Consider the following 27,720-nt stretch of genomic DNA (forward strand, 5'->3'; position numbering starts at 1 on the left):
AAGCTGGAAAAAAAATTGAGTTCTGTTGCTTCTCTGTCTAAAAACCAAGGCTTTCTTTTACATTTTGTAATTGAATCAACATGACAATTGACCCCAACCCTGAATGAGCACATATTATACACACAAGTGCTTACAGCTCTTATGACTAACTAGTTGTGCTTTTCAAGGCTGAACACATGTTGTCCCATAAGTCACCTGTACATATTCAGACCAGCTCTGATGTGAAAATTGTCTTCTTTGACTAAACATATTCAAGAAAACAAGGACTCATTGGATGTATCTCAGGCCACAGAAGACCAGGAGTGAAGACCCTGAAACCAGCTTCAATAATGATAATAATAATAATAATAATAATAATAATAATAATAATAATAATAATAATAATAATAATAATAATAATAATAATGATAATAATGCCCCGAAGTGTTTGTTCCCAAGTCTGGCAGAAAATACAGACATGAGGCCAGTACTGGGTTCTTCGACTCCCAGAAACAAAATTAAAATGAAGAAAAGAGAAGACTAAAGGTAATGCTTTTTTCCCCTATTTTTTTGAACGTATCACATTAGCTAACGACAAACTATGGTGTGGTGGAGTAGCTATACTGTATGACAGGCAAACAGCTACATTCAAATTCCCCTCAAAACAAAGCAGGTTAAGAGCTGAAGATATTTTCCACTGGTAAATATGATGAGGATTTGGTTGAACAAAGCCATCCAGCCATGTTTTGTATGCTGGGCACAGATGGAAAAACATTTAGCCAGTGGGACTCAAAAGACTGGGATTCTGCAAACCACAGAGCTCTGTTTGTGTGTGTGTGTTTGTAAGTCTCAGTTCTTTAGGATGCCAGAACGCTTCTTCTCAGCAGGTCCTCATTCCCAGAATGCAACTGTGGCAAGCGGAGTTTGCGTCCACTGGAGCGAGTGTCTGAATCGCTCTGTTCGCCATCAGAGAAGTACCCATCAGTCTCTGCCGTGTCCAGCAAGGATGTGTCCTTTCCTGTGAATGGCAGGTCTGCAGGATCTGCTCCGCCTCTGCTGACCCCCCTTCCCCGGGATTTACCCTGACGGGCCAGACGGGGCCGTGGGGCTCCGCCACGGAGAAGAGCACCTGTGTCTGCTGCCGTGTGCACAGGGTTGGAGGCAGGAGGAGGCGGAGGCGAGCTCAATGTGAGACCAGATCCAGGATTGCCATTCCCAGTGAGGATGCTGCTCCATGGACCACGGTCCTCTGAGATATGACAGGAATCCATTTTGGAAATGGGAGGCTGTGGTGGTGGATCTCGGTGCAGGTCTGAGCTCCTGGTCTGGTGGTGGTGAAGGTGGTGGTGGTGCAGAGCCTTGGATGAGCCTTGGGACCTGTCCCCTTTGCGTCCTGTGTTGCTAGGCTTTTCCTCCGCCATGCTGGTCCACAGGCTCTTGGCTGTGGAGGGGCTGCTCCCAGCAGAGGCAGATGCTGCAGACAGAGGGGTCTGAGGATGGGTGGGGGCGTTGGCCTGTCCACGAGCACGAGGCTTGTTGCTTGTTCGAGGTTTGCGGCCAAGCTGGGGTGTTTTCCAGGTGGACTGCATGGAGTTCTCCATCATCAAATTCAGTAGGCTCTCCTCTCCCTGCAGAAGCTTCAGAAGAGACAAAAGGGGAGAGGAGTAAAATTTCAATTCTGAAAAATGTTAATATCAATGGTAGCAGGAAATTAAAAAACAAATCAAACTTGAGTCATTCTCAAAACTTTTGGACATGAGGGCACTGCTCACTAGTACTTCATTATAACCTCTGACCGTATGTGGAATAGTTTGAGATCCTTTTGAGAACCTAAAAAACAACAACAAATTCAACAGTCGTACTGCAAAACCAAGCCATACATATTATTAATAAAGTTTGCTATGATTGTATGAAGTATTTAAGAATTCCAGTGGTATAAAAATAAATATACAGTATGCTACAAATAATGCCAATCATTTTCAAAGTAATTAATGAATGCGTACAAGATATGTAATTTTTGTTTAAAATACAAGGGAGGACATATGATCTGAGAGGTATGCTTGTAGTTGTATTTTTGAGGGTTTGGAGTGTGAATGATTGTTCTTTTCTGTTTTTATTATTAAGTAAGTAAGTTAAATTGAGAAGAAGTAAGTTAAATTGAGAAGAATATAGTCAGGCAGTTAAGAACATCTTGTTTCTGGCTGAGCCTGTTCAGTCACAAATTAATTACATGTGCTGTTGACTTAATGCAATACTATACACTAAAATGAAAGTTACTGTTAAAAAATTAAGCAGACCAAGACTGAACAACAACGGAGAGGCTAGTAGATCAGATTTCAGTAGATTTTATTGCTCTCTAGATCAACATTTTAAAGCTACATGAAATAATTTTCCTGCTGCCCAGACTTCTCTATTTTATACTTTGCCTTCATGCCCAAAATATTTTCTACTGTATGTAAAAGTCCAAAATGTTCTTCCCCATCTTGATACCAGGTTCCCATATCAACATCTCCTTTTATTATATTAGAAAATTACTTTCCTGTTTTGTTTTTTTTTTGCCCCCAACAAAATAAATCCCAAAAACAATGGAGTTCTATGTCGTGGTGAGAGCCCCCTGCCAATCAACACACAAACAGAGCACATTCCTGAGGAGAACAGCAGGTCAGCCACAGTGCAAGTCAGCTCTGACCATCAGCTCTGTCATTGCACTGGTAAACACAATATACTCACACAGAGTCAAACTCCACTGCAGAGCATGAAGTCAGAGTCCAAAATATTCTCAATAAAAGGTTCCTTGGGGAACACCTACTCAAACATGATGCACTTGTGAAGGAAAACATCAGGAAATTTTAGCTATTCCCATAGAGGTGGATACTGTGGCTCTGTGTTTTCTTTGTTTGTGCTACATAATCCCTCTATAACTCTCCAAAGAAGCATTTTAGAATTTGTTGTGTATATTTATTGCTACAGTTGTTGATAGTCTTTTGGTTTTTAGCATTTTTACCGGCACAGCTCAAAAATTCCATACTAACCTTTAAGCCTAATGTAAATCAAGTGTCAATCTGAGAGGACACTAGACTTCTGTATCTACTCTGTGATGTACACTTTGGGTAATTAAAGGTAATTCAAGGTAATCGGTCAACTTGAGGCTTGACTCAGGGAAGAGGACGCCCCTGCCTTGCATAGTCCCAGGAGCTATGCCATTCAAACATCTGGGCATTTCTCTAAATTGGGCATGGGACACAAGCTCAGGCTTGATCACCCTGTAGCTGGCCACTTTTGATGAGGGTGTCTAGTGCTGAAAGGCTGAAACACTCTATGGCTCAAAGGTACACCAATGATAATGTGTCCCAAATTTTACATTCTTCCCATGTCTGAGATACAGCTCCCATCCCCCTCTCAACATCTCCCTGGAATTTTCATCTACAGCTGTAGTCAAGTGTAAGACTGGACCTCAGAGTGGGCTAACTAAAACAAACCTGAGGTCCAGCGTCTTGGTCTAAGTATTGTGGCTGCTGATTCCAACATCTTGGCAACATTACTGATGATGTGTCCTGAAATTTACATCCTTCCCATGTCTGAGGTACAGCTCCCATCCCCCCTCTCAGCAACAAGGCAAACCTCAGGTGCATACCATCTATTGGCACAATGGACAATTTAACATCATGGGCCCTTTTCCACCAAAAGCCCAGGAACTTTATTACCAGGAACTTATTTACCAGGAACTTAAAGAATTCCTAAGAATTCCTAATTGTGTTTCCACCGCACCCCAAAGTTCAGGGTAATTTATTGAAATCAGGTTGATGATGTATGAGGGAGCAGTAAAAGAAAGTGCAGTACAGTTCATGTACATTCACAAACTAAGCTCTAGCACTATAAAATGACACAGTACTTTAAGTGGACAGTTTGGGTTTAACATTATACTGGTTGCTGAATCACTTAATCCATCTGGAAAACATTTTAAATGAAGTTAACCATCATTACATATTCTTAATTTCTATTTAAAAATGGTAGAACATGTATTTTCAATTTCTCATTCCTTAAACTAAATCACATCTAACTTTAAGTGCGATGGATGGTTCTTTTTCATTTCTGTTCTTTTACAGATATAGTCTAGGCTCAACCCTAAAGTCATACAGATTTACTCAAATGCCTGCATTTAATTCGACTGCATATTACTTATAAAAGTACCTATACTCATATTTTGATACCTTGCAAATGAACAGACAGAATTAGGTTAGAATTTTTTTTAAATTAAAAATTTAAACGAAAGGTGCAAAAAAAAAAAGGTGCCTTGAGATTAAAAGGGAAATAAACATGTGTGAAAGGTTCGGGCTTCTGGACCAGTGTGTGGACCAGCTGGTCCAGGACAGCCAGTCTGGAACTCCATGGTCCCGGTCACTTTTTCGCTTTCCTATATGAAAAGTAATAAAAATGCTAAAATGAATAACGGAACACATGATGACAGATTCCTACTACTATCATGTGACATGTCAAATGTCTTACCTGGGCCGTTTTAAACAGCAGGAGACGACGGACAAGGGCACAAACGAGCCGCAGGTTTGGAAAAAGAGGCGAGTCCGTCCGGTCCATTTCAGGTGGAAATCACAATACATAAAGAATAACTCAGTGTTCCGCTCACGGCGACAACACGAATGCATCCAGTTCTCTGATTCAGGTTTAGTGTCAGACTGTTGACTCATTAGCATTAGGTTAACCCGACTTTTGACTAAACAGCTGATGTGCCGCTGACTACTGTTACTGCATGGAATGAACGAAACAGTGAGTATTTGTCAAATTCATACCATTGGTTTGTTCGGATCCACTGCGACCGTTGTGGTCCTTTAGTTTCTTTTAATCCTGCATAAGTTTCTTCTTCTTTTCTTGTATTTCTTTAGGCTTGTGTCTTACATTTGGCTCTGACAGCTTTTACTCGAACCTCGCTCGTTTCATGTCGGTGATTCAAAGTCCATCTGAATTTCCTCCTCCACAAAAAAGCTCAAAAGAGCCTGGACTTCGTTGTCCGTCCACCTTTCACTTGTAGCTTCTCTTTTGGTCCATTTTCCGAATTATCACAGTACAAAGCTTGTGGAAATTAAATAAAGATTTAATTAAATAGTGGCAAGTGAACAGAATGTGGAAACGCTGTAAGTGTAGTCCACCACTCCACGTTCTGCAGCACACAGCCCCGCCCCTGAGAGTTCCTGGTAATCTGAAAAGTACTACCTCCCTAACAGGAACTTCTTTGGGGAAAGTTTGGAGCAGGGGAAAGTTATTTACCTGGGTAATTTTTGGTGCAAACGCACTGCGGCTTTTGAAAGTTCAGGGTAATGCTCAAAGTTCCTGCAAAAGTTCCTGTGGTGGAAAAGGGCCTCATGTCCCATGTTTCATGATTCTGTCAGGTAGGGGGTTTACCTGGAGACAAGCCAGAACTAAGGAATACCAAATTTCAGTTCACTCTTTTTGTTTTATGTCACCACTTGGAGGTGTAAAATCACTTTCAATCACTCTCTTGTGGCTTATTAAGTACAGTATGTGGTTTAACGAGTAATGAACACATGGGCTAGTCCACCCCAGGTGTTGATATTTTCTGCCAACTTAAAACCACATACTCAGGTAATTCCCAAAAAGATAACACAACCAACAAAACAACAGCAACTTGTCAGCAGCTAATTAAAGTGAATGGAATCTGTTTTAGGATGTATTAATGTCAGCATCCTGTGATTCATTAAATAAACTACTCTACATTATATATCACATCCCAGCAAGTAGAAATCTCAAGTTAGGATATCTGTTGGCTGAGTATACAAATGACATGAACTATTTATTCATAGCTACTTTATTAATAGAATTAGATTAGATGAGACTTTATTGATCCCACAACAGGGAAATTCAACGGTCAAGGCAGCAACAGAATAAAGTGCAAGAAAAAGTGTGCATGCATAAAGAAAATATTAATAATAAAAGTAATAGTGGAAGTAAGAGTGGAATTGCAAAACTCCACTCCACTGTTGTAAATCTGTATGTAACGTATATAATGTATAATAAAATGTATGTATATAATATTTGTATAAGTAATATACATAAGTAAACCAAATTTATATAAATATTCATAAAGATATCTTTTTTTTCTTATTTATTTTTCACTTTATATTTCATTTTTCACTTGTTTGTTCTTTTTCTACCTGTTGTTTCTCTTCACTTGCTTGCTGTAATGTTGCTGCTGTTAACTGTGAAATTTCCCCATGGTGGGATAAATAATGTTTTATCTCATCTCATCTCATCTCATCTCATCTCATCTCATCTCATCTCATCTCATCTAACATAGGTCTGTATGAGTCTGGTTCAGGAGCAAGAGACCTCCATATCTTGCCTCAGATATCAGTTTTATCTACCAGTAAAGTGAAGTGGGATTCAATTCCAGAGGTGACAGAATATTTGATGCTGCTGATTTCAGCTGTTTGAATTTTGCTATGTGAACTGCTACTCACTGCCAAGAACCAGCCTGAAGCTCTGTCTGATCTAATCCTGCTCCTGCCTTTGACTGGTCTCATCCATCCATTATAGGTGAAGCTGAAATATATTTCTTAATATCAAACTACTAAAGCAGGTTGAAATCTCTTGGTGTATTACACGTGTCTAAAGTATTGTACAAGTGATCATTTCAACTCAGGCATTAGGTTCTGGTCTTACCTGGTCAGACAGCAGGCTGCCGCTCTTGTCCCGGTGCTGAGCTCCTAGAGCCCACTGACTCAACATGTCATCAGCAGTGATCTGGACAGACTGGGCGAGCCAGCTGTCGAAGAGAGAGTTGTCCAGTGGGAAGGATTTTGACAAACCTGAGAAATGGAACAAAGAGGACAGGTTAGAGGTGCTGCAATTATAATGAAATAAAGGCTGTATTCAAAGGTCTCATCGAGGAAATGATCATCTAAGCAAAGAATCAAAGCTGCAAAAGATGAGACAATAGACAGGCAGAATATCAGTGCAAGATGTTTGTTAACTCTGTTCAATGCAGTTCCCACTCCATTTGAAGTTCAAACCAAATGGTTGTGACTTGGCTTTTTTTTTTTTTTCTTAAAGCTATAAATCAATTATTTGGAAGGAAACATCCTTAAGTCAGACAATGACTCTGCATCATTATTCAGCAAATGTGTTGTGGGTAGAGTTTCAGGACAAGAACTTAGTTTGCAATTAAAAGCAGAAGGAAAGATTACTAAATAACAATTGGAAAAATGACTCTCATTTCCATATATCATTAAATGTACACTGTATGAATGTCTAGAATGGTGAGGAGCCCCTCACCATTTACTAAAGTCAGTCATTTCTCAGTTATTTTCTCTGTCAATGTTTGGTTTACATGCTATAGAAAGTGATTTTTCTATTTTATAAACACTTCACAATAGGGGTGGAATGGTACAGAAAAATTTCAGTTCGGTATGTTTTGGTACAGGGGTCTTCAGTTCGATACATTTTCAATACATTTTTGGTAGGGTGAAAGAGACCAGTGAAGGGGGTGGGGTGGGGGGTAGGAGGGGTGTGCTCTGTAAACCGAAAATCAAAAGTGAAACTTAACATGCCTCGAACATCCGACCTGGCTTCTGTGCCTCTGCTATACTCTCTGTTGTCATGTTTACCTCCCCTTATCGGCGCCACAGCCTCAGAATAAAGTGGTTTTTTGGGATTTTTTTTGCAGTCGTGCTGAGAATTCAGCAGTGGTGTGGTGCTGCTGAAGAATGTATAGGATAGCCCTGCACATGGGTTCTGCTTGCAGCCAACCTGCTCATATTGTGTTTGTTCCACTTCAAGGGTCGTGTGGAAACTTAAGATGAGTGTTTGTGTTTTTCACATAGGCTACATGTATTCATTCGGTACACCTCTGTGTTGTATTGAAGGCCGCAAACCAAAACGGTTCATTACAAACAAGTGCACTGTTACACTCCTACTTCACAATATTCATCTTTGCCTTTGTTACAAGTTGGATAATTGTTGAACTGAACTTTAAGTCATGCAATAAACACATCAATCAATCAATTAATCAAATGGCAACTGAACATCAGACTAACCATATGGTTATATGTTATATGCAGTTGAATTTTTGTTACACTATTTTTCTTCCAGATCAGTACTTACAAATGAGAACCAGGTTCTGTTGACATAGAGACTTTAGAAAACGTCCATAAACAGGGCTCAACCTTAGAGTGTTTTTGTGATTTAGAATTTACTGCATGAAGTCAGTTTTCACTTTACCTTATACAAACAGTTACATGAATCCGCAGATATAGAAAAACAGCAAACCAGAGTTAAAGACTAAAGATTAAAATATTAATAGTCATAATTAGAGGGAATTGTCCACAGCCTGGTGTGGGGTCATGACACCGAGATGCTGTCAGATCTCATTATGATCAGGTACTTTTATCTACTTTGCTTGCTTAATTATTCTATATAGATTTCAAGTAAAATGTAAACAGAGCCAAGTTTAGACCTGTCAGAGTGAAAAACATGGGCAGTTACATTTAAAGGCTTCAGGCTCAAATCATAACAGTATGAGGCTCCATCAATAATGAAGACAGAATCCGTTTAACATCAGAAATCCTGTTTTCTGTCACACTGTCTTCTCCACACTCTGCTCTTTGTACAGGACTGTCACAGCCCAGGACTGTGTGTGAGTATGTATGTGGGAGAATGCAGACAAAGCTCACTGTTTGAGTGTGTCAGTATAATTAGGAGATTTTCATGGCTCCTTTTCTGTCATTGTGGGCTGTGAAAGTGCTGCCAAAGCACTGAGTGTGTGTCTCTGTGGCATTTTAGTCTTTCTTAGTGACACACACACGCACACACCCTCACGCGCGCACACACACACACACACACTCACACACACACACACACACAGAATGAGTGAGTGCATGAGAGAGAGAGAGAGAGAGAGAGAGAGAGAGAGAGAGAGAGAGAGAGAGAGAGAGAGAGAGAGAGAGATAAAGACTGATGGTGAGGGAGAGCAGAGGGTGGGGGTGGCATCTATAAGCTCATGCACTTTTCTGTCCTGTTCCCAGAGTTGGCTGGCTGGTCTGTTACTTCTTACATCATCTACAGTCAGAGACAGTGGAGCATGGTTGAGGTTTTTTAGCATTTCATCAAATCTGAATCCATTGGCAAAACCCATAATTGAACACAAGCTCTTTTGTTTATGGCAGTGCCTAAAATGTGTTGTATTATGGCAGTCTCTGAGCACCAAAAACGTGATAAATAACATCCTTTTTTCATATCTGTCAGGCTTCTTCCCTGATTTCCAGCCATTTCTATTCTTGACAATCTTGTAAATCAGGCTAAAAATGACAGAAAAGTACCTAAATAAAAGCCAAAACCGATCTAATATTCATCAGCTATTACACACACCAGCTATTACACACACGCGCATGCGCAAGAACACACACACACACACACACACACACACGCACACACACACACGCACACAAAACACAAGCACCATTTAGTCCATTTAGCTAGTGCTTTTGTATTCTGAAAGAGATGGGCTTTGCTGTGCTTATGATTTTATTGATGTGTTTGTATCATAAACAAATGATTTTCAGTTTTGTTTAGGTCAGGGGTTCCCAAAGTGTGGTACATGTACCCCCAGGGGTACTTGGAAGAAGTCCAGGGGTACTTGAAATTTTTTTGGAAAAATACATTAAATAAGTCATCATGTTCTATACAAAATAAATAATGAGAATTAATGCTAAAATATAAACCACAATAAATACATTCATATAATAGTTTTATCGTCAATCATCTTATTTAAGCTTTGGTAACATTTTAAGAATATTTCTATTTTATATTATTCAAAATGAGTTTATTTGAGTAGCTAAGTAATTATCTATTGTTGATGAAAGGTTAATTTATTCAATAATGACCAATTTATTTATTTTTCCTATCAGTGAAAGAAGGTACTTTTCAGTTTATGTTCTGCACACAAAATTTACTTAATAATTGTTATTTTTTAAATATTACAGTTAAATATATGTTGTTTGTTTACAAAGTTTTGAAAATATAAACACTTTTGACACAGAGACAAATTTTGCCAATTTTATTTCTAATCAAAAATGCTGAAGTGAGAGTTGGGGGTACTTGCCTAAAAAAATGTATTTCAGGGGGGTACTCCAATGAAAAAAGTTTGAGAAGCACTGGTTTGGGTTAAAGCCAACTGTGTACTAGAAATGGACATTTGAGAAATATGTAATATGTCTTCAATGTTTTGAAGCCTTGAGTTTGATCATTTTAGTTAACATCATCTGGGGCCTCATGTATAAAGCGTGCGTACGCACAAAAACCTGGCGTACACCCTTTTCCACGCTCACGTTCAGATGTATAAAGAGTGAAGTGACCGTGGAAATGTGCGGTCCTTCACGCCAAGTCCACAGCTGGCGTACGCACGTTTCTAGTGCTTTGGAACCATTGGCGACACTTAGAGGTGACACTGGGAAACTGTTAATAATGTGAAAAAGGTCATTCCTCCGATTGATGGGCACATCGGAGATACACAGAAGAACAATGAACACACCGGCATGTCATCCTACTGTCAGAGCAGCACATCAACCAACAGAACCAGAACCAGAACCAATTAGACCCTGTATCCATCAATGCCAATCCTGCCCGGATGGACATTCAGCAACAGCAAAGAGACAAGGACATAACATTCATAGGTTGATAAATATAGTGTTCATGTCTGTGAGAACATTTATTAGTCGGTCCAGTCGCTCATTGACTCCGCCGATTGTCCTCACGATGTCCTCTGGTGACTCGGGTCAGTACAGACCCATGCCGGTCAGACGGGCATCAGCAGTGGGCTGTGGCGGACCGGAGGACCGGCTAACGCTGGGGAGTCAACAGAAGCCTCTGTGACAGGAAGATGATCCTGGGTCTGACTGTCTTCTGTCTCATTGTTGGAAAATAATAAATTGAGTGATTAAAATGAGTCCAAGTCTATGATTTCCTCTTTGATATCCTGACATGATTACGCATGAACCTTTATCTAGTTTGGCTGTGATCAGACTGTGTATGACCTGTAGAATGAACTAATGTGTGACTTACACTAATACTAAATCTATATTTATCTCGGGGGTGATCGGCGTCAGCCCTGTAAGAAAAGTGTCACAATATCGGTGACTCTTTCCTCAAACGGTCTCAGTTCGTCTCTTTTGTCCTTCCGCCTGTTTCGGCCTCCGCTTCGCGTCCTCCTTGACGTCATCGTCCGATCCTGCAGACAGGGGAATCCCAGAGGGAATCCCACCTGCAGACCCTGTTTATACTAATTTGCATATTTAAATGTGGGTGTGGAGAGGGAGGAGTCAGGTACTCCAACATATGTGGTCAATTCCACGCTGATTGGGATGTATAAAGGAAGTGTACTTGGATTCAGGCGTACGCACAGTTTTATACATCTGGATTTTTTTGTGCGTTCGGACTTTTCTGGATTTTGGCGTACACTAGGTTTCAGTATGAAATTCACGCAAGTCTTTGTACATGAGGCCCCTGGTCTTTTAGGAGCCAGAGGTCAAAACATATGGAGAAAAGGCTGGAGCTGGGTAAGAGTGAGGTGTCAAGTGATGAACATATAGATATATGTATGACATATAGCATATAACATATAAAACTGGGTTCTGGACCCCAAAAATGCTCCAGTGCCACTTTAGTTGATAAAGGTTCTGACTTTTGCACTATTTCCTATTATGTGGTCCACCTACATGGTCTAATACCTTCCCGGTTTAGTGTCCGCATCACTGCAGACGCCGCCCCGATCCGCCTGTCAATCTCCCTCTCCATCCTACCCTCATTCGTGAACAAGATCCCAAGATACTTAAACTCCTCCACCTGAGGCAGGACTTCCTCCCTGACCTGGAGTGGGCACTGTACCCTTTTCCAGCTGCAGACAATGTCCTTAGACTTGGAGGTGCTGATCTTCATTTCAGCTGCTTCATGCTCGGCTGCGAACCGCCCCAGCGAGAGCTGAAGGTCGCTGCTCAATGAAGCTAAGAGGACCACATCATCCGCAAAAAGCAGAGACAAGATCCTCCCGCCACCGAACTGAAACCCCCTCCAACACCCGGCTGTGCCTAGAAATTCTGTCCATAAAAGTAATGAACAGAATCAGTGACAAAGGGCAGCCCTGGTGGAGTCCAACCCTCATCGGGAACAGGTCCGACTTACTACCGGCTATGAGGACCAGGGGCACGTTTCTGGGTTAAATAGTGAACGCAGCCGTTTGCGCACCCTTGAACACAAAAAGTGAGCAAATGATGGGTCGGTGAACGCATAGGCTTAATGAATGCAAAATCCGTTTCTGCGCTCGTTGCATTCGCTAAGCCATTGTTCACTCACTATTTGCGTTGAAGGGTGCGCTAAACAGGTGCGTTCCCTATTTAACCCAGAATGAATGCCTCCTCTCCCGCTGTTTCCAGTCATCTGACAGTATTATGGTTAGAATGAAAAAGTATTATAGGATATCTGTGAGCTCGGATCTGTGACCTCCTCTCTTACCCTCACCTGTTTGGATGGACCTCCTCACCCTCATCTGACTATAGATGGACCCCCTCAGCTGTCTGCATGTACCCGGCGGCCATGGCTCAGTTGGTAGAGCGGGTCGTCCAATAACCGAAGGGTTGGTGGTTTGAATCCCGCTCTGTCCTAGTCAGTCCGTTGTGTCCTTGGGCAAGACACTTCACCCTCCTTGCCTCCAGTGCCACCCACACTGGTGTATGAATGTTCGGTGGTGGTCAGAGGGGCCGTAGGCGCAAAATGGCAGCCACGCTTCTGTCAGTCTGCCCCAGGGCAGCTGTGGCTACAGATGTAGTTTACCACCACCAGAGGGAGAATGTGAGTGCAAATGAATAATGGGTCAATAATGTAAAGCGCTTTGGGTGTCTAGAAAGGCGCTATATAAATCCAATCCATTATTATTATTATTACCCCCCACACACACACACACACTGAACTGAACTGAATTATTTAAACATATATATCGTGCGTCCGGCTGGACATCTAAGGATGACCCCAGTTATTCTGCACTGGTGACTTTATTAACAGAACTCTAAACGGTCACTGTTGGTCGTAACCACACTGAACAACAGGACAAACAGATTGTATAGACAAACTGAACTTCTGTTCCTCTCATCCATACAATCATATCTCATTACGTGCGTGCACAGACACACACAACCCCACTGGTGAGTGTGGCACCTGTTCATGGCTCTGGCCCCATATGGTTCTCATTCATTCCTTCATTCATTCATCTCTCAAAGCCACACACACTTTGTCCTGAACTAATCTATATTTATCCATAAATCGATAGAGAATAAAATTCAGTGAGCGGATCAGTCTTCAAAAAAAAAATAAATCTGATATTATTAAAGATATTGTCAAACTTGTGTTAAAAATCTTCTTTTTCAAATGTAAATAATATTTCAAAGGAAATACATGACAGAAGTGAAGTGAAATGAAGCTACAAGAATACATCCTCCTTCTAACACGGACTTCTGAGGTCCGCATTAAAATAAGCTCTTTAGTGTGGGCAAGTGCATACTTTTAATGAACTAGCCCAGAAACGGGATAACGCATTTTGCGTTGTGGTTAACGAACTAACGTACAAACATGTTTTGCGTTGCGTTAGTTGTTAACAAACAAAGAGCGAGCCCAGAAATGGGATAGCACAAAATGTGTTAAATAGACGCATTTTGCGTTGCGCTGGGTTAGGGTTAGGGATTTAACGATTTAACGAACTAGTGCAGAAACGAGCCCCAGACTCACACTCCTTACGGTACAGGGAGTGAATGGCCACTAGCAAGGGGCCATCCACCCCATACTCCAGGAGCACCCCCCACAGAATGCCCCTGGGGAGATGGTTGTATGCCTTCTCCAAATCCACAAAACACATGTGAACTGGATGGGCAAATTCCCATGCCCCTCCAGCACCCTAGCAAGGGTATAGAGCTGGTCCGTGGTTCCACGTCTGGGACAAAAACTGCATTGTTCTTCCTTAATCTGAGGTTCAACTACCAACCGTACCCTCTTCTCCAGTACCCTGGTGTAGACCTTAGTGGAGACGCTGAGGAGTGTGACCCCCTTATAGTTTGAACACACCCTCTGGTCCTCCTTCTTAAAGATGGGGACCACCACCCCAGTTTGCCACTCCAAAGGCACTGCCCCCAATGTCCATGCAATGTTACAGAGGCTTGTCAGCCAAGGCAGCCCTACAACATCCAGAGCCTTGAGATACCCAGGGTGGACCTCATCAACCCCTGGGGCTCTGCCGCAACGGAGTAGTTTTACTACCTCAGTGACTTCTGCCCCAGCGATTGATCCATCCGTCTCCTGGTCTTTCGACTCCATTTCCTCCACAGAATGCATGTTGGTGGGATTGAGGAGCTCCTAAAAGTATTCCTTCCACTGCCTGACTATATCCTCAGTTGACGTCAGCAGCTCCCCGTCCCCATTATACACAGTGTGGGCGAGTTGCCGGATGGTTTGCCAGAATCTCTTTGGAGCTGATAGTCTTCCTCCATGTCCTCACCAAACCCCTCCCATGCCCAAGTTTTTGCCAACACTGACCACTACTACAGCACACCGCTTGGCCCGCCGGTACGAGTCAGCTGCTTCCAGTGATCCACAGGCCAGCCACACCCTGTAGGTCTCCTTCTTCTGCCTGATGGCCCCGCCACGACTGGCCCCATCTATCTTATGGCTGCAGCTCACCATAGCCACCTCGCCAATGGCAGAGTGGAACAAAGCCCATTCAGACTCAATGTTTCCCTCCACCCTCGGGACATGGTTGAAGCTCTGCTGGAGGTGTGAGTTGAAGATCAACCTGACAGGTTCTTCTGCCAGGCGTCAGCAGACCCACACTACTTGTTTGGGCCTACCGGGTCTGTGTGGCGTCTTCCCCTGCAACTTAATCCAACACACAACCAGGTAGTGGTCGGTTGACAGCTCCGCACCTCTCTTCAGCCGAGTGTCCAGAACATACGGCCGCAGGTCTGATGATATGACTACAAATTTGATCGTTGACCGGCAACCTAGGATGTCCTGGTGCCAACTGCAAAGGCCCAGCCACCAGGCACTCGCCCACGGGCCCCAACCCCAGGCCTGGCTCCGGGGCAGACCCCTAGTAACCCTCCGGGCTAGGTACACATTCTTTTGACATTAGCTGACATTAGGGGTGTGCGATATGATGATATTAGCTCATGAAGGATTAGAACATATCGATGATCCAAAGGAGGGAGATCATGGAATCAAAGGGGCAGCGGGGTTGGTGGTGGTTATAAGGGGGGGTATTCCATGCTGCACGTAACCTCAATCGTCTGTGGACAGGGTGCGCGGAGTCTGCACCGCTCACAGTGCGCACACAGTATGCCTGACTCTGTGCAGTTCATTTCCCTTTTCCCTATCTTTGGAAACTTTTATCTCAAGGGGCACAACTCAAGTCCTCCACGTCCTCCACATACAGGTCTGTTGCATTATACTCTTAGAATAACATATGTCAACACTACAAACCTGTTCAATCAGCTGAAGAGACAGCATCCCAAACAGTATGAGAATCAAACTGAACTAGAAGACTAGCCACACCACAGCCAGAGGCAACAAGTAGAGTTACACAAAAGCAAACAACTTTAAAGCAAGCATTTAGTAAAGGCACTCTATGAGAAGAGAAGCAAGTACGTTCCACAATGATCCTTATTTGCAGTGTCTGGATTCTTCTTCTTCTCATTGTGGACTTCTTCTTCCACCCAAGAGCACAAAATACACTGATTAGCGACCAGTTGAAAAACCAGAGCTACCAGCAACCTGTTCTGTAAACCTGGAGGATTATTGGAAACAGGCGGTTCTTCAGTGATATTTTGTTCTGTATGTTCTGTTTGTTTGTTTTTTTACTTTTCATGTTTATTGAAAGCTACCTCAAAAACCAAGTGCAGTTTAGGTTTTATGTTCAAGAGTGCATTTAATCAGAGTGTTGTTTACATTTTCATATGTTTATGTTCTTGGCACATGTTGGCAAAATTGCACAAACTAAATTAAAAATGTTCTGGAAGGTTCTTTGGGCTAAATTAATTTTTTCTTTAAGGGCGATACATTGGGAAATTGTTTGGTTGCACTGTTCAGAAACTTGCAAATTAGTCTCAAAGATCAGTGTAAAGAATTGTGATAAAATTGAGATAATTTTATTTTTTAAAAATCGTGATGTGCTATTTTTTCCATATCGCCCACCCATAGCTGACATGAAGAGCCTTCTGAACCGTTCTTCGTCTGGGCCTTCGCCTAGGACCAAGCTGCCATAGGAGACCCTACCAGGGGCAAAATGCCCCAGACAAAATAGCTCCTAGGGTGATTAAGGCTCTCAAACTCCACCATGGTAAGGTGACGATTCAAGGTTTTAAAATATAGTTTAAAAATGTAACACCTCCATGTTATAAAAACAGATAATAAACAGTAGAATCTATAAAGTCTTTATGTGTTTTAGAAGTGTCTCTTCTATCATTGTGGTCAACAGGGAAAATGCTTTTCAGGCCACTGGGGATTTTTTTTTGCCTGCAGGGCTGAAGTATCCTCTGGGGAAACAGGCCACTGTTTGACAAGGCTGTTCCAGATCCACTTCCCTTAATATATCCATGGATAAAACCCTACTTCTTCATCTACTGAAAATACCAACAACTCTGCAAACACTGACACGTTAAAAACAGCTAAGTGATACTTGATGAATGGTAACTAGGGATGCAAATTATCGATTAACTCATTAATCGTTAGTTGGTTGCCCTTATCAATCGATTAACGATTAATTGATAAGTGGCAATTTTCCTGAGAACCTGAATTTCTTTTTCAAGACGGTCTATAAGAATAAAAGCTAAATATTGTTTCTATACTTCATGATAAAACCATGTCATATTTCTTAATGATTGATTTATTGAACCATTGGATACAGTCAGTGTTTCCTGTGGAATTCATCTGTTGATGTGGAGGTGTGTAATGGGGGGGTGCACGCGTGTGCATATTGCCGGTGTGTGTGGGGGTGCATGCGCGTGCGTTTGTCGGGGGTGTGTGATACTCACACGCGCACAGTAAGGCCAGGGGATGCGTGCGTGTTGGTTGGTAACCATGCGCGTGCATGCATCACTTTCTGTCCTACTTCTAATACTATGGGGGTACGAGGCAGTCCGTGCCCCCGCAGAAGTGAAAGTGAAACTTTTCACTGACTGTAGACTACACCAACCTCCAGGGAAAACACTCCGATACCGACCCCACATTTGTGCGTGTATTTATTCGGGGGTGTACCGCTCCCGCAAACAGACGGTTGGTCTGTGTTTGGCTCCACCATGTCCATACAGACATTCTAACTCATCAATGCCATGATCCAGTTCGATGACAGGCTATCCTATCCGCAGCGTCACAACAAACCGGCAGCCTTCGGACAGGTGTGGACGGGCGGAAAAGGGCAATTAACCGACAATTAATAATTTAATAGAGCAAATTCTTATTGACAATTAATTGTTAGTCGATTAATTGTTTACATCACTAACGGTAACAGATACATTTGTGTCTGATAAAAGTAACTCTGGGTTATGTATAAAGTGGAAAAGATATTATTGCCAGCTTCCCCAACCAAAACCAAATTACTGCACACTTTAGCTAATGGATTGTACTCAGGAAAAAGTACATTTAAAGAAACAACTGCATAAGAGAATCCTTCTTGACAAACACTACAGTACAGCTACCTGGGAGGGAGAAACATGTTTTATTCAATTAACAAAAGCTATAAAGGCCTGATTGAGCAGGGGAGTAAGTGTTAAAGTGCAACACAACAGATGTCAAAACTTTCTTTTAGCCTTAAAATCTCATTAACAGAGCAATATTTTACAAAAAGTCTATCGGTACACTATCGGTACACTACATTAAAGGGTCCATATGAAGTAAATGAGATGAGAATGACTCAATATTTCTAGAAAGAGGTTGACATTTCTGGAGTCAGCTTCTACCAGCCATCCATTACGCTGCAAGATACACTCATACTGGTCTCATTTTCAAGACACAGTTGTCGGTGGTCAAAAGTTTGTGCCAATCTCATATTGGATTGTTACTGTAATCTTGATAAAAATAGAAAAACTGAAAAAATAATACCCCCGCACAGTCGCACAACACTTTTCCCCTCCTGCTCATTGACACCCTGCCTACCCAGGGATTACTTTTAACTTTCAATCTTTATAACATGTGTTGTGCACTTTAATACAATTTTGATAAATTTTAATACATATAAATAGATTCTGTTGAAAGTTACTGCCCTATAATTTACATTAGATTGTCTTAGTGTAAATTTGGTGCAGAAATATCAATGCATTCTTCAGATAATGTGATTACGTCGTTGACAGGACATATTGCCATTTGACCTTGAAAAAGTAGATCATGGTGACCTATTTTCAATAGGCTTCTGCTCCACGTCAAGATGCATCCACAGTATAAATTTGGGGCAGATATCTCAATGCATTCTTCAGATATTGCGATTACGTTATCGAATGGACAGATGACAAAACGATTACAATACCCCTTCGGCCCGAAGTTGGTCGATGGGTAAAAACTTCAAATAATTTGTAAGAAATGCAAAAACTGGGAGAAAGATGTGCGAAGTTTGAAAAAAAAAAAGGGTGAATTGTGGCCAAGAAATGGGTTGGACAAATTGTCTAAGTTGAAATTTTAAAAAATGTAGAACAAAATTCTAAAATTGAAAGCCAGCCATTAAACTGCACTCTGCACCTCTTGTAGTGGTAAAGAACATGTGTGTCCAGTTTGAAAGGAATTGGGTGAAAAGTGTCAGAGAAATGGGATAGACAAAAATATCAGATGGATAGAATTCCTGTATATCTATAATAATAGATTGGAGGATTCATACTCATATACAAAGTTGTGATTGCTTATTAAGAAACACAGAGCATTTATGAAAAAAGGACAAGATGGCTACACACATATTGGCTTACTCTCAACCACAAACTAAAACCATCACATTATGATGGTGTGAAAGACTGTGTTGAGTGCAATTTAGGTGATATAACACATGTAAAATACCAAATTATAAGAAGCTCACACACCAGAATTTGCATCATGTGGTAAACGCAAAAATAATGTCCAAAAAAACCTCTGAGAACAAGTAGATTCCACCATATTCCCATGCCTCTATACAAACGTCATCAAAGATGCCAATAATATTCAGGATGGAAACACACACATTACACACCCATATTATGAAAAGGACAAACGTATGAGCATTTTTCTCTCCTCTTTCTTTACAGTCTTTGCAGCCTCCTTGTAAATCTTTAGTAGCTATAATGATCTGCCAAGCAGGACAGCAGGCGGTGCTGTTAGGGTGCTTTAACACCAGCTTCCACACACACAAATACACGCACAAACACACACAGAGCTGGCCGTTTCCATGACGCAGCATGTCTCTGCAGGAGTCGGCAGAGCAACGAGGGAGGGAGTAGGTGACGAAGGGAAAAAAGGAGACAGTGAAGAAGTGTGAAGAAGATAGGAGGCGGGGGAGGGGGGTCACAGAGGAGAGGAGGGAGTTCAGGCAGGTACTGTAGGAGGAAACCAAAAATAACACCGAGCTCTAATTCTGCTGCATGCTTCCTGGTATGATACTTACAGTACTTTACACCTCACTACACTAAAACTAATGTAGTCTAGTGGAAAATCGATGCAATTGTTCTAAACTAAGGTCAACATCGTCAAATAAGTGAGTGGGCAAAGTATCATTTCAACGTATTGCAAAGCATATTCATTACAGAGAGCATTCAAAATAAGCTTCAACATATACTGTATATCATGGCCTTTATTTTGGTTTTTATTGCATGTCTGTTCATTTGAGCTGCTTTAGTTTAAGCTTAGTGGACTAAACTGTGTGGCATACCTTTCAACGCTGAGAGTGAAAAATCCTCCTGAAGACTGTCACAGAGTTTCCATAAGTCATAAAAAAAACGATCAAAAGAGTGCAGTATTACTGTGTCAAATCATCTTAACTCAACTAGATTACTGGTTTTCTTTTGTTGATTTGTGTGCTTTTATCAAATGTTTCTAGCAATGTTCAAATTCAGAGAAATTTATAAATGTACTCCTTGTACTCACTGTTATTTCATTTAGTTACTCATCAATCTCCTTTAATAAGTTAACATTACCATTTAACATTTCTTGTCCTTTGTCAAGTACTGTGAGAATAAAACTGAATGTAGTGCACTTAAACTGGATTATCTCATAGCAAAATGCTTTGAGTGTTCAGTTCAGTCAGTGTAAAAGGTAATAATGTAAGCCTGGGGTCAATCTGCAATGTTCAGCAACTCAAGGCTTTTGCTATTGTTTTGACTGAGAAAACAAAGCAGTAGGAAATGCATGGTGTTGATTTTAAAACATCTTAATATGATTTTGGCAGGTCTTAATAACCACATTTGGAAAAACTACTTCACTAAAGCTGTCACAGATGTGGTCAAAATACTGTAATAATACCAAATCAGAATGTCGCAAAAATGTAAATAATCACAAATAAAAAGTCATCAGTCTTCCATAGACCTCATGGAAAACTTGCTATACTTTAATACCTTTCCTTTACCTCTAAATACCACCTGTAATGTAATGATCTTTGGGTCAGATCACACAGTCCCTGTTGAGACCTTGAGACCCAACAATGCATTTTTGTCCTCAATCATTTAATGTAAAAAAGCCAAAACTTTTACTGTTCTGGGTCTTAGAAGGTTAATACTGGATACCAGCTATAAACTTCTTTTCAGACTTTCTTTGTATTTTATTCAGCAGGAAAACTTGACATACAATGATGTATTTCCATCCAAACTGAATTGCTGGAAAAAAAAATCCTGATAGTGGAGCTGTGTCTTTTAGGCTTGTGACGACATTTACTCCTCCTCATCTGGCTACACATCACTTGCTAAACAAATGGGATGCCAGGCTAGTGCTAAGTAACCAAAGACACAAATAAAACTGTCTCAGTCTCTCAAGTTGGATTAGGTGACAAACACATTTTGGTAAATGATCCGTCTTCTGTTTTGTCACACAGCTCACAAAGGTCCTTACAGAACAGCTGATGTTGTGGCACAGAGCAGATATTTGCTAGCCAGTGCTGCTACGGCAGTGCAAGGTAAGGAATGTGCTAGCAGCATGGCTCAGCTAACACCAGGCCTGACTATGAGACAGTTCGTTCTGAAGCCCCACTACAGTCTGATGATTGTTCTCGGGTGACAACAGTCTCCCTGGTAACTATGAGAAACACACAGATAAATAGAGAGAAGCTCAAATAGAGTAAAGGTGCAGGAGGAGCAACAGAGCAACTCAGAGAGCCATCAGAGCGATGAGGGGAAGATAAGAGGGGCAGCAGGCTGAAAACAGAGAAAGCAAACTAAGTACTCAAAATGAGGGTGAAATCAGAGACACATTCATGGCTCAGAGAATAAAAGGCTCAGCATCCATAAAGTGAAATGAACCCATCAGTTCTTTTATACTGAAAAAACATTTTCATTTACTCTTAATGCTGTATTGTGTCAGGAGACTCAATCAATCAATTAAGCCAATCAATCAAATTTTATTTATATAGTACTAAATAATAACAAATGTTACACATGGATGTACAGCAAAATGAACTATAACTGTTAAAAACTAGAACTACTGTAACAAGTATAACTACCAACTAGGGCATTAACAGAAAAGCCAGTTTGTCGATGCGCTGATGTCTGTGGCATAAGTCGACATTACTTTGGAGGAGTCAACTAGTCATGTGTTATTCTCTCTCTCCCTCCCGACAGCACACAAACCTTCCTTCAGTGCATGTCGATACTCTCATCTTTCTACATGAAAACATGAAGTGCAAGGTAGTGATGTGCGGATCAGCGGACCCGGGTCGGGTTGGTGCAGGTCAAAAAAATGTCACTTTATTTGCAGGGCAGGTCAAATAATTCCACAAAAGCAGTTTGAAAAAAACCCCCCATAAGGCCAAGACTGAAGGAAGAAGACGACTCTGAGTAGGATTACTAAACTGATTGTGATCTAGAAAAACTATTGTCTAAGTAATGTTCTGTGAACCATGCAAGCAAGACCAATATTGAATAATAATTTGGACAGCTAGTGTGATTTGATTATTCTGTTAATTTATTTCATGAAGACAATGTGCTCTTTTCTCTAACATGCAGTGCGTCTGGGCTGATGTTGTCTTAATGTTTTCCCACTTTTTGTTGTTCACTTAAATTTAAAAAAAAAATTCAAGGTGTTAGCCTATGTTTTGTTTTGGTTAAAATGTCTGAGAAGGACTGTTGATGCTTGTGTCTTGCAAGTTTTTTTTATTTTGCACTTTACTGTACATTGTTAATGTTACAATGAACTTTAGTACAAGTTGCTCATTGTTGAATGGCTGTGTGTCGGTGTTCTTCCTCCGCTGTCAATGTGATGACATCAACAGAGGAATAGTTGACTCGACTTCGACTTTATTGGCAAATAAGTTGATCGGAAAAAATCTAAAGTCACTAATGCCCTACTACCAACTACCCATAACTGCTACTATTCCAAGTGCTAACAGTGGATATACTACTACTGCAGCTGTTAGTACCAACAAACTCTACCTTCCCAATAACTATATGTTAACACAATCACAACTATATGGATAAATGTGTGATCTCACACTTAAGTCCTGAATATGTTTGGCTGCCTGAATGAAACTTAATTTTCCTTGTATCTCATGGCACTATAGCTGCTCTAGTGCTAGGTGCTTCTTAAAGGGAATATCCACAACATTAAACCAAGACAAGTGAAACAGCTACCGCTATGCAGCTTTCACGATCCAGATGTGATTCTGCATATTAAAGTTTCTCCATCAGCATAAAAATATCATTAATCCCCAAAATATTTGTCAGTTAGACTGGTGTGTTGTATGTTACATTGATTAATTTAGAAAGTGCCTCAAAAACCAAACAAGTTTTTTTTTTTTTTTCTTGCTCTGGGCCTATTCATTGCTTTGCAAGCCAAGTCCAAACCATTCCATCAATTTTATTAAGTGTAACAGTCCCTTTTGCAGAAGAAAACTCCACAATATGCCATCACCCTTGTACACAAATAAGATGGTGTTCTATGGGTTTCATCCTTCATCTTCTACACATAACATTGATTATTAAGGCCAAACATTTCCATTTGTGATCTAATCAGAGAACATTCCTCCCAAAGGTCAGATCTTTGTTATGGTGCTCATTTGCAAACTAGACAAATGAGGATGCAGTGTCTTCCTTGTTGGGCAACAAGGGATTCAGATGATACAGCACTATCTTTATGATTGGAGACATGTCTGGATCAACATCTTTACCAGTTCAGACATCCAGACTCTCCCAATCTCAATCTGCGACCGAAAACCAAATCACTTAACCCTGAGTCCATCAGTATCACTTGGTAAATGATTCAGTGTGACAGGTTCAAAGTACTCCACCAAATGATGGAACTAGGAACAAGACACTCACTGCATAATCTGAACATTTTCTAGGCTCTTGTATTGTACAGTGGATAAGGGTAAATAAACATATGTTTCTGCCAAAACCACAACAAACAAGAAAAATTTAAACTGTCAACTAAATCAGTTTCTAAATTGTCTAAACAGCTGTCTCCATTGTCTGTATGCTTGGTAAGAGCGAAATTCCAAAGGTTTGACACCAATGGCATCTGGGTGGGTCTGATTTTCCATGAACTATGGAGTGCAGTCAGCTAACATAGGAAAGATGCAATTTAAGGACTTTAGTATTTCTACACAGTACACACCAACACAAATCTCATGTTAACACCAGCACGCACTAAACCCCCATATGTTTCCCTGGCTAATCTGTGTTTGACATCACAGCAGTATGAACTGTGGGTAAATCCCTTTGTGAAAAAAAAGAGTTGAAAATAATTACAAGAGAGCTCTCATGCACCTGATGATACAACAGTGGGACAGCCTTGTAGTTGACTGGGCTACCTTTACCCAAGGTGTATATTACATGTCTTGCCTGTAGCTGTAAATGACAAAAATAATTTAAAACAAAACTACAATAAATGAGTGAAGCTCACTCACTCTCGCCAAAGAGAGGGAGATATTGTAAAAAAAACACCAAAACAATCATCTTTTCCAGTCAGTGCTAGCATATGGGCCCTGATAATAAACAGTGGGGATAGGGGACAGTGCATCTGAGAAGGAGTTATGGTACATGTCTGTCTTCTTGATCCCAGAACACTGAGAGGGAGACAAAGCCCTGGGAATCAGGACCAGACCCGACAGAGAACAGATGGCTTGACACACACACACACGCACGCACGCGCACGCACGCACGCACACACACACACACACACACACAACATGCAGATGACACACCGCGACTTGAGACTCAAGTGATAAATATATATTTATGTAAATACACAAAGACAGGATCATGCTGGGAAAGGAAAATGTGTGTGTACACACACATGCACACACAAATGCAGATGAATGACACAGTTGCACACAACAAAAGACACCACATAAACAGGGGGCTTGTTTGTCATGGAAACACAATGATATGAGTGATGATTTCTCAGCATCTATCCAACATCAAGTCTTCATCCTTATCCCTCAGCAGTCAGGTGGAAAGACTGAGAGAGGCAGAGGAAAACGATAAATAGAATGAGAGAGTGTTGTAACACAAAGCCAGAGACAGATGTACTGTGAAAAACTGAAAGAGATGAATAGAAAAGGAGGGGGAGATAACATCAGAACAGGAAACAAGTGAAGCAGAGCCAAATGACTCTCCTGTCCTCTGTTATCATTGCTGTGTTTATTGATAACATTCACTTCAACAGGAAAACGCTATTGGCTCTGTTATATTCAGCTCTGGTTAACTAAGGAAATGACAGACAGTGAGAGACTGCATCATGGTTGTGTGGACAAGGGTGTCTGATATAATCAGTGATGCTAGAAGGGTTAGCTTCTGCAGATAAATTACACATGCACTACACTAAGATGCAGGCAGATGGACACCCGGGCTGCCTTCACAGAGATGCACTTTGACAACAACCTGTTGACAACAATGTGACTTAACTGTTTCAGCAAAGTAGAAAACAATCTCAGTAGAATTGAGAGAGAGAAAAACAAACAAACAAACAAACAAACAATCCCATCACTGCTGACCCATGTTTGGGTTGCACAAAGAGGACCGTTTTGGCTGCCAATCCTTCAAAGAGAACTTGATAGAGGCCAAAAAAGTTCATATAGAGAATGTATTTCTATCAAGACATCCAAATGCATCTTAAATGCATTACTCCCTGTAAACATTCTACATGAGATAGACCAGTTGATTGTTGAGCACGAATCCCATATGATTAACCAAACAACTGGCCAAAGCAAACCATGTTTCAAGGGCTAATGCCTCTAGAGGGTTTCCAACTGTTGAGTTTGGCTTTTGCAGTGTAAACACACTAGTGTCCCAGACTACCACAGTAAAAGTGGTTTAAGTAAATCGATCACAAAGTGTTCTTGGTTTTTGTTTCGAGAATGTTTCTCTTTTAATCTGATTGTCCAAGACACATTTTAGAATTAAGTATAACCAGGGTCATAGACGCCCATCTGTCACATGTAGCTGTAGGAATTGCTGTAGGATTGAGGTGCTACAAATCCTTGATAAATTATGCCTCTTTTCAATTAAACAACACATCTAACTCTTCCACTTCTCTAAACTTGTCACTTTTTTCTGATTTTGAACAGAAATTTTTGCTTTCTGAAAGAATGACCAAGAATGAAAAGTTACAGTTTACTGGGTCAACTAAAAGATTTATTTCTGCTCAATATTATAAAAAAACAAAACAAAAAACACGAAATATAAGATATAAGCCAAGTACTTTATCTAAAAAGGTTAAGTAGTTCACTTGAACAGCAGGATAATGTGTTATGTGACAAACGGTACACTGTAACAAATTACTGTAAATAAAAAACGGTAAATTTTGTACAGTATCATGCTGCTATTTGTAAATACAGTATAATGCTGTAAATAATGAGGTCTTTAAGGAGGAAATTTAAAACAGTAAGCTACTGCAAAATTTTACAGTATTATACAGTATTTTCTTCAGTTCCTCCACTGCTGTCCACCCAGAACTGGTCTGAACAAAATCATCTGGCATCAAGTCCCAGCAGCTCATTTAGAAAAAGATTCAATCTAACGAATGTTAACAATAGACTTGCTGCATCAAAGGTTAGTGGTTCTTTTACGAAACAGAAGGAAAAAAATAAATACAGAAAAAACGACTATTTTCACCCGGACTATACAGCACTGGAACAGAGGCCACCTGATGCTTTCATCCTTCTCTACCAACACTGCCATCGCTCAATCCTGCTCCAGTTGTTCATTTATCAAGGTACGTGATTTTATCAATGTAACTATCACCATGCTGTGGCATTTTGGGTTCATTAAACATTAAATTGCTTCCATAAACTGCGTTCACACCGGATGCAACTTGCGCGGTGTAACAGGCGGTGTAATACTGCTTCATATTTCGGGGTGTTAGCCTTATGTAGCTAAAATGCAGCTAATTTAAGTTGAAGCATACTAGCTAGCTGCGAAATGGACACAGTTAAACTAAACAGTGTGTCAATTTGTGTGGTTTTCGCTGCCCCAGGGTTACATTTCTAAGACATTAAATCTGTAAAGTGGAATTTACTAACTTGGACATCCATGTTAACTGATATAATTAACCACTGTTTTAATAAAAGTAAGTGACTAAGGCTAATTTTTCCCTCTTTGTTGGGCAGTTTGTATAGAATGTGTAACATTATTTAATGTCTGTATGCTTTATAGCTCTATAAACACAGTGTCATTCATAATTGATATACCATTGTCCAAATGTCTTCCACTGCAGCTGATATTGAGCTCACCCTGACCCTCCAGCCAGTCCAAGACTGCTGGGGAAGTGTCTGTATGTATCTGTTTATGTGTGTATGTGTCAGTCTGTGTCTGTCTGTCATTCAGTCTGCCTATTAGCTGTCTGTCTATATCCGTGTAATAAAATAATTGCTTTTGTCCTTCCATGACAGTGTCTCGCCACTGTAAGACAAGAATAGCCGTAAGTGGTAGCAGTATAACTTATGATACCAAATTTAAATAAAGTATGAAAAAAGTATAGAATAAATGTATTACTCAGAATTTTGGGTTCATCATAACCAATTTTCATACCATACAGTGACTACATAGGTTCTTGGTAAACAATATATCTGATACTGTTTTGGGAAATTAACCTCAATTCTTGTCTCCATCAGTTGCAGGTGATGAAGTCACATCTGGAAGTTGGATGATGAGCATTGAAAGCCATGTTGTCTGTGAAGGCCTCCAACCAAGCTTCATCTCAATGCTTGCTGCTGTTGCAGTGAATTTAATAAAAGCTCAATGTTATAAGGTCATCTTTTGTTTGAGCTTTTTCTAGGTATGTTCATGATTTTGTAATTTAAAATGTAATTTGAAATGTTAAAATCCTAGGTTTTTGCTGTGTTATACTGTAAATATTATATTAAATAATTAATTAATTAATTAATATTAATAAGTAATATATTGTTTCTTGGAATACGGTAGTTACTGTAAAATGCAGCAACTGTGGCCAACAGTATTTTACTGTAAAAGGAACCTTATATACAGCCCAGTACCGTAATACTTTTTACAGTAAGAAACTGTAGTT

At 40.6% G+C, this 27,720-nt stretch overlaps 1 protein-coding gene across 1 annotated transcript in view; it reads right to left on the minus strand.

The window, feature by feature from the left end:
• jade2 (jade family PHD finger 2) overlaps window positions 1–27,720 on the minus strand; it is a 458,373-nt gene that overhangs the window by 1,634 nt on the left and 429,019 nt on the right. The window contains 2 exon segments of the mRNA XM_030154999.1: window positions 1–1,616; window positions 6,673–6,818. The exon segment at window positions 1–1,616 is cut by the window's left edge and continues 1,634 nt beyond it. Coding sequence (XP_030010859.1) covers window positions 837–1,616; window positions 6,673–6,818 — 926 coding nt within the window. The 3' untranslated portion in view covers window positions 1–836.

Source organism: Sphaeramia orbicularis, chromosome 14 (assembly GCF_902148855.1).
Source record: "Sphaeramia orbicularis chromosome 14, fSphaOr1.1, whole genome shotgun sequence".
Classification (NCBI taxonomy): Eukaryota; Metazoa; Chordata; class Actinopteri; order Kurtiformes; family Apogonidae; genus Sphaeramia; species Sphaeramia orbicularis.